General features: G+C 49.3%; 1 protein-coding gene across 7 annotated transcripts in view; it reads left to right on the forward strand.

The window, feature by feature from the left end:
• Positions 1-10,269, forward strand: part of GRIN1 (glutamate ionotropic receptor NMDA type subunit 1) — a 59,771-nt gene that overhangs the window by 26,309 nt on the left and 23,193 nt on the right. For all 7 annotated transcript variants that reach the window (XR_002102150.1, XM_019540576.1, XM_019540575.1 and 4 more), the window contains exons 10-14: positions 3,609-3,736; positions 4,277-4,441; positions 5,223-5,341; positions 5,799-5,911; positions 8,831-8,979. Coding sequence is in view for 6 of the 7 variants with exons in the window: in XM_019540576.1 (XP_019396121.1) it covers positions 3,609-3,736; positions 4,277-4,441; positions 5,223-5,341; positions 5,799-5,911; positions 8,831-8,979 (674 nt within the window). In the remaining variant the exon portion in view is untranslated. The remainder of the gene's footprint in view (positions 1-3,608; positions 3,737-4,276; positions 4,442-5,222; positions 5,342-5,798; positions 5,912-8,830; positions 8,980-10,269) is intronic.

Raw genomic sequence — 10,269 nt, forward strand, 5'->3', positions numbered from 1 at the left:
GGCGCCCAGAACTGGACGCAGTACTCCAGCTGCGGCCTGACCAGTGCCGCACAGAGAGGGAGGATCACCTCCTTGGATCTGCTTGAGATGCATCTGTGGATGCAGGACCCTGTAATAAATTCTATCCCAATTTATTGATATTTGCTCTCAACCTTTATTAATCATGTTATTGTTATCTGAGAATTTCCTTGATTTTTAAAAAAAGATTAAACTTAATCTATGAATCTAAATAAGTGACCAAAAGCAATGTTGCCATCTGCCATCCCTAGTAAAGATATATAGTATCATTTTTAAACTGTTGTTTTAATTGTAGGGTCAGATTCTGACTTGATGTCAGGGATTCCCTCCAGGGGGCTGCTTGCTTGGGACCACTGTGGTCATCTCTGGTCTCAGAGTCCCCCTGAAGCCAGCTCACACATGCCTTTTAGAGCAGTCGGAGAGCTCTGGCTCCTTCCCACTCTAGGACCCTGGCCATTCAGTCCCCCATCCTCTCTGGTTCTCTGTGGCCCTGATTCAGGAACCCAGCATCCCATTCCTCTCCTGAGAGAAGGGCTTTATCTATTGTTGGAGAAAACAAGTGCAACTCAACCAGTTCCAAACAGCAAAGCAGGCAGCTCCTGTGGAATAAAGGTGTTTATTCAGGCAAAGGTTCTCTGCCCCTCTCTAAAGGGTTAAACAGTCCCCCTGCCCTCAGTCCATCCTGCACAACCCTGAGCACCCCTAAGTTACTTAGCTGTTTCCTTTGCAGTGTGCCTGTCTCCTAAGCCCCAAAACTGCTCAGCTGGTCTCCATCTTCAGATTCCCTCATCAGACAACACTCTGCTTGCTCATCCCTGCTGTGTCCATTGGCACATTTTTTTCTCACTGACCCTTCCTAGGTGTTAGCTGTAATCCCCACCTTTGTGAAACTATCAGCAAAGCTACTACAGTCACTATAGACAGATGTGTCTTCACTCATGGGCTAGGGACAGACATTCAAAAACCCTGAGCCTGAATTGATTCAATCTTTGCACCTTAGTCTAACCTGGCTAAGCTAAATCAGTTTTGTAACCAGACAGACATTCCCTCTGGACTGAGGAAATTTAGGTACATGCCTGCAGTGGCTCAGACTAGAAGCTAGGGGGCGCTACAGTAGCCCTCCCTTCCCTTCTACAGGGAGTAAAGCTGAGTGGGGCTGGCCAGGCCCTGGGCAGGACTCTCTCATTGGGGAGGTCTGCCTGCATGGTCTGGGGGTTTCCCCCACTGGCTGCTCAAGGGGCAGGAGTGCTGGCAGCTGCCTGCCCCGGGCTTCCACTCTGAGGCAAGCCGGGGTGTGCAGTGCATGCATCTGTTGATGATACAGAGCTTTTCAATCTCCCTCCTTGCTTTGTTATAATGTCTGCAGCAAACTGACAGGTGAGCAAGCTGGGGGGACAGACGCTGATAACAGTCTTTATCACCTGATTAGCAAAACAATAGCCTCTCTCCACATTACTTCAAACTTCTTAAACAGCTTACTGGCTGAACTGTTGATTAGCTCCAAAAGCCCTAAGCGGTGACTGTTCTGTCTGCCTGTTGCAGTAAAATTGGAGATAGATATACACACAGACACCTCTCAGCATTAGCTGGCATACCATATGCTGGCTGTGGTCTGTGCTGTGGCAGAGAGGAGGAAGGGATCTCTTCTTAAGCAGCGGGTGAGGGAGGTGGGGAGAGGGGGGGCACAGGTAAGCTTGAAGACCTTGCTGTGCCTGCAAGTCTGTGCCAAGCTCCAGCCAGGGACCAGAGGGGAAAGGCCAGCCCTGCTGTGGAGTAAAGAGCTCCACCCAGCCCAGAGAGCATGGCAGGATGCTGGGGGAGTCTAGTTTATCTTAAACCAGCAAGGTGTCTGGGACAGACATTGCATGAACTGTTTTGAGCCAAATCAATTCAGTCTGATTACATTCAACCAGTTTATCTCAAACTGGTTTCAGCCATTTTCAGACTGGTTTATATGCACCAAACATCTGTTCTGTTACAGGCTTAAACCAGTTTCTGATCACTTAAACTGGTTTATGTGTAATATCCGTCCCTAGGCATGTAGACCAGCAACTCTAACTTCACTGTCTCTTCAACCCATTCTTCCCCATGGAATAACTCTGTAGGTAAACTGAGGCACGCAGCATCATAATAACAGACATTTAACAAAGAAATATTCCGACAGCACCCACAGTTTGTCACACCAGAGAACAGTAGCTAGAGCACATTGGCCTGCAAACTGAGTGTACAGCTGCTCTGCCAGGCCACCAGGGTATACACACCAGCTTCCCCTCCCTCCCTCTCTTCCCTGTTCCTCTGCACACAGCTACAGCCCCATGCCTTCTCTTCCCAATATTCCCTGGCACATGTGCCCTGCCCCGTTCCTATTTTACTGCTTTCCTTTTACTACTGAACATTCACAACCACATACAGTGAGTTTCCTACTGCTTTTACCCTCTCTGTTGTATCCAGCACAATGAATAGATTTGGAAAATGAATACTTCGGATTCATTCTGTCATGTTTTTGTTTGTATTTTCATAACTGAAAGCTTATATTATATCAGAGACTGGTGCATAAATCTGTCTTCAGAGAACCTCATGAAGAGGTGCCCTTTATCAAAATGGCCCATTGCTTCCCACCGTTCCCAACAGGAGAGAAGACAGACTACCAAGAGCTGGTGGTATCTTTGCTATCAGGATGCAAGGAGAAACAGATGGAGAGCAGATACACAAGAATATTGGCCATCTTTGCTGTTCCTTAGAAAACAATGGGAGATGGTGGCCATTTTGAAAGGGTGTTGTTCAAATTTTCAGTTATTAAGAAAATACTGAAAATACCACTATGCTTCATGCATTTTTTTAAATGTAGCCAATGCTCAAATGTGCGTATGTTTGAAGAATCTGCATTTCATCTTTACTAAGAACATCTGTGACCAAAAAGGCTGGCGTAGGCTGCTAAATTTCTTAAAGGAGCACCCTGAGCTATTCCCACAAGTGATGACAGCTGCATTGTGTCACAGAGGGCAGGTCTCCCCTGCAGAGACTGCAATTCATGCACATGGACCAAAGCAAGCTTTAAATTAGCCAGCTTGAGTCTTTGTTAGCAGTGTTGCAAAGGCAACACTGAGCTAGATCCTCACCAACCTACTTAAGGGGGTTTGGCAGGTAGTGCTGAATTCAGTGTTGCTGTTTCGCTGCTAGCAGTGCCCAAGCTGGTTGGCTTCAAACTATCTGGGATATGTTTCCATGAGCTGCAGGCAGTGTTCACTACACGTACCCACTTGGCGCTGCTTTCTTTAACTCGGAGGGGAAAGTGTCTGCAAAAATATTAAACCGGTTCATTGATTCACAAGTCCACCTAAGCAAAGGAGCAATCTGATCGGAGACACCCCCAGGTTATGATTTTAAAATCTGACAGGGGGTCTCTCATGTCTTATGGGGGCTCAGCCTTAATTCATACCCTGTTAGTGAACTTGTTTTTTCAGTTGCTAAGGCAAAGAACTCACTGCTTGCACCAGGACCCTCAGCCTTTCAGGTGCTGATTTGGTGAGTTTTCTATCTTAGCTCAGTGGTGATGTGTAACTGCCCATCACCCTTTCTCTTCTCTGCAGGCCGCCCCACTGTGGCATTGTGTTGCTATGGCTTCTGCATTGACCTCCTGATTAGGCTTGCAGGGGTGATGAATTTCACCTATGAAGTTCACCTGGTTGCTGATGGTAAATTTGGCACCCAGGAGCGGGTGAGTTTGAGTGTCCCTTTGTCCTGCATCATGCGTTGACTCAGACAAAATGTACTTGAGCAGCTAGCACCAGCCACAGGGGTCTCTGGGAGTACAGGACAAACGAGCAGAGCTGGCACCAGGACAAACCCTGTGGGAGAGCAGTGGGTGGTGAGAGCAAAGGCAGGAGTCAGCAGTCTTACCCACACTGGGAACTTCTGAACAGCCCCAGTGGACCTGCTGCTGCTGATCCTCTGCCCACCTTGGCTGTTGCTCTTAAAGCTGCAGTGGCCAGGAGCTATTTTGGGGTTCCTGTCATGGGCATGCTGCTGGGGCAGAGACTCTGCAGGGGTAAGGGGCGATTTCAAGGCCCTTCCTAACTTGGCACCTGGGGCAGATGCCCCTCTCACCCAGCCCTAATTATATTACTGGAGCCACTGCTCCCTTTGCTGTCCCCAGTGAGTGGGTTTGAATATGCTGCAGGTGGAGAAGTGAGGGCTTGCAGAGCCTCAGCCTGGCAGGAGCAGAGCCAGGCTGATCCTCCCTGCTGGCTCTTTGCAGGTCAATAACAGCAACAAGAAGGAGTGGAATGGGATGATGGGGGAGCTCCTGAGCGGCCAGGCTGACATGATTGTGGCCCCCCTCACAATCAATAATGAGCGTGCACAATACATTGAGTTCTCAAAACCATTCAAGTACCAGGGACTCACCATCCTTGTGAAAAAGGTAAGGGCTGGTGCAGCCAGTGCCATGAAACTGGCTCTCCAGGGACAGGGAGAGGGACTGGTTAGGGAACCAGGATGGGCAATGGCAGTCTGAGGTGGCCACACCTCTGCACTCTTCTCTTCCTGGCCCAGATCCTCTTAGCCAGCTCCGCACTGCCTGCTTCATTAGCGATGACACCAGAGTAAGGCAGAAGTTCCCGTGGTTGTGCATGCCGTCTCTGGGTTCCATCCTGCGAGAGACGGACTGAGCCCTCCTGGGCAGGAAATGGGCATGGAGCCTCCCTCAGATAAGCCCCTCAGACCACAAGCCCTCACCAGCTGCAGCAATAAGAGCTTTCAGGTCTCTCCTGCCCCAGCAGAGATGCGGTTCTCCTGGCTCTTCGGGGCCTCTATACTCCAAACTTCCCTGCTGGGTGGCTGAAGACTGCTTGGATCTAGGATCTAGCCCATGGCCCACTGAAGTGAGAAGTGCTCAGACCTCTCCAACCACCCGGTGCTTCCTCTGGGGGTGGCGTGGGAATGTTCTCTTCGGCCTTCCCTGTCCTGGAACAGGATTGCATCCCTAGTGCAGCTGAATTTATCGATGCAGGGCCTCACCACAGCTCATGCTGAGGCTTCCAAAATGAAAGAACAGGCGGGAATGAGGGGAGTAGGTTATGCGGCTGTCACAGCCACAACAGGGAAGTGCAGAGGTCTGTATAGCAGGTGACTGAAGATTTGACTTCTTGAATGACTCCATCTGACAGGCACCAATGCTCTTTTCCTCTCCTTCCTGTATGTAGGAAATCCCCCGCAGCACCCTGGACTCATTTATGCAGCCTTTCCAGAGCACGCTGTGGTTGCTGGTGGGACTCTCTGTGCATGTGGTGGCTGTGATGTTATACCTCTTGGACCGCTTCAGGTGACTACACTTTGTGTTAGCTGTCACATGGATGAAGATGGGAGTGTGTGAAGGGGGGCACTTAGGGCAAGGTGGGTTGGGGATATGTCTACTGGGGAGACTACGATGTGGCTGCTACCTCTGAGAGCCCCAGCTGGTTTACTGAAATGTGCTCCACATGGGGATATCCCAGCAGCCCACTGGGTAGCTTGGAGCAGGCTCTTAAGGTTTCTCATACAAGAGAGAAGCTTTAGGCAGTGGCACACAAGTGTGTGAGTCCCACATTGTAGACACCCTGGGTAGTGAGTGTGGTTGTGTGATATTGGGAGGTGGGGCAGCTGTGGTCTGTAGAGCAGTCACCTGGGTCTGGGAATGCCATGAGCAGCCTCATGAACTGCTCTAGTTCGGGAGTCCTGGGAAGCAGCTGTGAGGCACTGGGGCTCCATGTGTCAGCAAAATGCTTGCTCACATCTTTCAGCCCATTCGGCCGGTTCAAAGTGAACAGTGAGGAAGAGGAAGAAGATGCCCTGACCCTCTCCTCTGCCATGTGGTTCTCCTGGGGGGTGCTGCTGAACTCTGGAATTGGAGAAGGTAAGCCACCTGCACCCAGATGGTGCTGAGAGAGCAGGGCCAGCTGCATCCTCCAGATCACAGGATGGGAAGCTTCACCTCCCCCTCCTTCCCTTTCAGGAAAGCACAGTTGAGGAGGTGTAGTGCCAAGGCTTTCCTAGGTGTGTGCGCAGCTCTGCTTTGGGTCTGTGTAATGGAGGACCATGACCCCTGTTACTGGAAGGAAGTAAAGCAAGGGTAGGTGGAAGGCTGGCAGACTGTGGCTTATGGGGAGATAGGCTGCTTGTAATTAGCTACATGAGCAACAACACTGAGAGTCAAAGTAGTGGAGCTAAGAGAGCTGCGTGAGAGAGAGCCAGTGCAGATTGCAGGAAGCTCAGCTGCAAAGAACAGCAGAGGCAAACAGCATGGGAAAAAGGGCCACAGGACTCAGCCTGCCAGACAGGGGAATGCAGGGCTCCTGTCTAGGGGTCTTCTTACACCTTATGCTGTGAGCCTCCCAAACGTGAATGGGTTTTAGTGCTGGCTCCAGTTTGGAGCAGTCACATGTTGAGGCCAGCAGGGGCCTGGGGAAGTGAAAGGTAAGTATTGGCTCCGTCCCACTCCAGGCTTCCCCCCTGGTCCTGGCAGCTCCCCCAGGTTTTCTCCCCCTGGGAGAAATGCCCCTGGGGCATTACTTACCGTGGATGGGGTGTTTAAGTTAAGGTGTAGACTAATGTCTGTAATGTATACACCTAAGTGCAGTATAAGCTGGGTAGCATGGATCAAAGATAATCCTGCCCTGGAGTAGCTTAACTTTGAGCTGCATAATCAATGCTTAAAACCAATTTGAGGTATTAACATTAATTAACAATCCAAGGGTTATTAGCTCTAGGAACCACCCAAAATTACCATGTAACAGGGTCCTGAGATAAGTAGCAGCTCCTGATCCTTGTTACCAAAGGCACAAGTCAGGTAACTGGAATGGGAAGGAGAAAGGGCCATTGTAAGCCTGGCTAAGAATCACTGCAGCACTAGGGCAGTGATTCTCAGCCAGGGTGATGTGAGATCCTTTGAAGGGTGCTGTGAGGAGATAGACAGCTAAGAATAGGCTTGTCCCTGTCTGTCTGATCCCCCACCCCCACTGTCCAGCCCTTTTCCTAGGAGGTAAGCACTGTAATCTATGTTAGGTTTTGAAACTGGGTACCACTTGGTTCACAAAAGTTATGGAGGGGTATCTTGAGCTCAATGAGGGGAGTTTCAAGTCCAAAAAGTTTGAGAACCGCTAGGCTAGATGCCCGGTGTGGGCCAGATCCTCAGAATGGGAGGAGCTCTGCTAAGAGCCTCATAAAGATAGACAATTTTAGGTTAGATAATCATTTCCTTTCAGAATTTTATTAACCAGAGGTTTAGGCATGGCTACAGGGCTGGTTGGGGGCATAGGGTGTGCCTTGGAGACACTCTGTGCTTTGACTCCTGCAAGGATCTGGAACCTGGTGGGCTGAAACCAGTATAGGGCCAGAGACCCCAGTGAATAGTGAGCATGGCTGTGGGGAAGAGATGTCATTTGTCCTTCCCTTCTTGTCCACTTAGCCCAGGCCTGGACCTGCTTATGCTTCAGCATTTTCTGCTGCGTAGGCATCTCCTGGACCTGACACTGACTGAGGGCAAACAGCATCTCTTCCACCTTACCTGGGAGCATACTTTCCATTGCTGCTCTGGCCACATCATGGATTATGGGTGCATCTACATGTGTTTTGATGCACCATCTTTACAGAGCATTAAGTTCAGTACCTATGCAATTAGGTATGCAATATTATAGGTATTGGTACCTATAATAACAGGTACTAACTCAATGTGCTGTTGCACAGTAGCGCCAGTGCACACTCTTTTAGTTACGCTAATTTGCAGTAGACTAATTCTACTGCATGTTAGCACATTAGCACAGCCTTTGCTATGACGTGCTAATGTGCAGTAGAATTGGTCTACTGTGCATTTAGTCTCTCATGTAGATGTGCCCTATGTGTGCTAGCTCCTTACTACAGCAAGAGCTCCCTTGTCTGTTTGGTATCCTTGGTGGGATCCTCCCTTTATTCAACACAAGCAGTCACTTCCATGCCTGTGTTGCTTGTGTCCCTGGTGGCAGAGGGCAAATACTGGGTTTACTTCAGTGCCTAGGCTGCTTGGAAGTCAGTCTTTACTCCACCTAAATAATCAAGCCAAACTTGAGGGCATCTGAACCCCAAGCTTTCGGGCTTGGGCCTGTACATAGGATGCCTGCCAAATGATTTGGAAGCATCTGAAGCCCCAGGCAGGGGTGAAGCATGTTTGCTGGTAGTAGGGCCATATTTGGCTCTTGAATGACTCATGGATTTGGAATTGATTTGGCTGTTTTGACTTAGAGCATGAAAAATTTTCCTTGAAAAAAGAAAAAAGAAAAAAAAAAAGTAATCCTCTCACTGATTAGATAAGAGCATTTCCACCTCACCCAGTCACAAGGTGCTTAAGGCACATATTTTGCCAGGTGATCCACATAGATCTCAAAATCTTGCTCCCCAGTGTGGTCCACTCGGTGCCTGGGCAGTTGAGGTCTCATCACTAGATTTTCCAAGGCGAGCGGGCCTTGAGCAGGTGTCAGTAAGAGGGATCTTGGGGCAAGTCAGTCCAGGTTCCTTCCTGAGAAGCGAAAGAGCAAACTGCTCATGCTCTTTTCCTACTGACATGCTGATAGACTTGGCATGGTGATGGGGTGGGTCTGCCATGTGACTCCCATAATGCCTTTGCAGGACAAATCTAAACCCACTTGTAGGGATTAGGATAGACAATGAGGTTTGTTTTCTTTCTCAGAATATCTAATTGATGGTAGCCCTGCCTGTGTCTGCCTGCTCCATGGAGTCTCCACCTGTTGACGCACGTGGAGCTGCCATTTTTGTTGCTAAGTTTTTCTCCTTTCCCTGGCAGGTGCTCCCCGGAGCTTCTCTGCTCGGATACTTGGCATGGTGTGGGCCGGCTTTGCTATGATCATTGTGGCTTCATATACTGCCAACCTGGCTGCCTTCCTGGTGCTAGACCGACCTGAAGAGAGAATTACAGGAATCAATGACCCCAGGGTAGTCTTATCTGGTGCATCCTGGCAAACATGTTAAATGTTGGGCAAAGCAGGCTTCATTAAGTCATGCAAAGATGCAGGGTAGATGCTAAGGTACAAAAAGGACTGATGTGCATCTTCGGGCCTGTACAACATAGCCTATAATCAGGAACACTGCTAAAATACCATCTGGCTTTAATGTGGGTTGCAAACCTGATGCCACTAATCACTATAAATCCTCAGGGCACTGAGATTAGGGACAAGAGTCAAACTAGCATTCTTCTGGTTACCGTCTTCAAATCCAAACATGCTGCTCTCTATTCCTGCCCTTCCCACTCCCTTGTTGAAACATCAGGCACATATCTGGGCAGGGAATTGTTCTACACTCGGCACCTTTTTCTTCCTGCCACATCTGCCAGTCCAGCTTCCTCCTGTTGCGCCACAAAGGGTAAGAGGCAACAGTGAGGAGAGGTATGACATCAAGCAGATAGGCTTGGGGAGAAGGAGGGGAAGACCTGTGGCAGACACAAACCCAGCTTCATGTGATGGGAATTAAATGAGGGTAGAGTAGATTAGAAATATATGGAGGGTCTGTTGTAAGTGCAAAACCTTTTTGTTCAGAGAATGGATCAAATTGATCTAAGGGTAAATTCTACCCCACTTCTCTCGGTTACTGCTCTAGGATGGATGGACAGACAGACAGGTAGACTTTCTGACTTACATTTTTAATTTAAAAATGTTGAAAACAAAAGGAGAAATGCTGAAGTGCAGAGCTCCCTGAGGGACTGAGTATAAAAGCATTCATCAGTAAAAAAAACTCCTACTATCCCCAGAGGATGCAACCTCTTCCCTTGCTCCCCAGTGCCATTTATCTGGTCACGCTTTTAGGACTAGCTGACCATCTTCCAGTGTTCCAAGGTCTCCCTTGGTGGCCTGGCATGACACAGACTGGGCAGTATCATGCGGGGTGGGTTGATGGGTAGACAGATACTAGCCGCTTTGCACAGGCTTACTATTTGCTTCAGATTTGGCCAGATTGGGGGACAGTGATTCGGATCACTGTCCCGATTTGAGTCGGCTGAATCTGATTTGGAGATTTGGTTGCTGCCAGATCTCCAAATCACCCAGGCCAGGCCCATCCCTCACCCGCTCTCCCAGCCTGGCAATGGCTGCCCCATCCACCCCAGCTCCTGACACTTGGAAAAAATGCCCCCGACTCAGCGGGTGCTGCTAGGTGGGGGGCTGTGTCCACTGCCCCATGCTGCTTTAAGAAAAAAACCGAGAAAAACCCCAGATTCACAGTTCCTGCTTG

The sequence above is a fragment of the Crocodylus porosus genome, unplaced genomic scaffold, assembly GCF_001723895.1.
Source record: "Crocodylus porosus isolate Cpor-Errol unplaced genomic scaffold, CroPor_comp1, whole genome shotgun sequence".
NCBI lineage: Eukaryota > Metazoa > Chordata > Crocodylia > Crocodylidae > Crocodylus > Crocodylus porosus.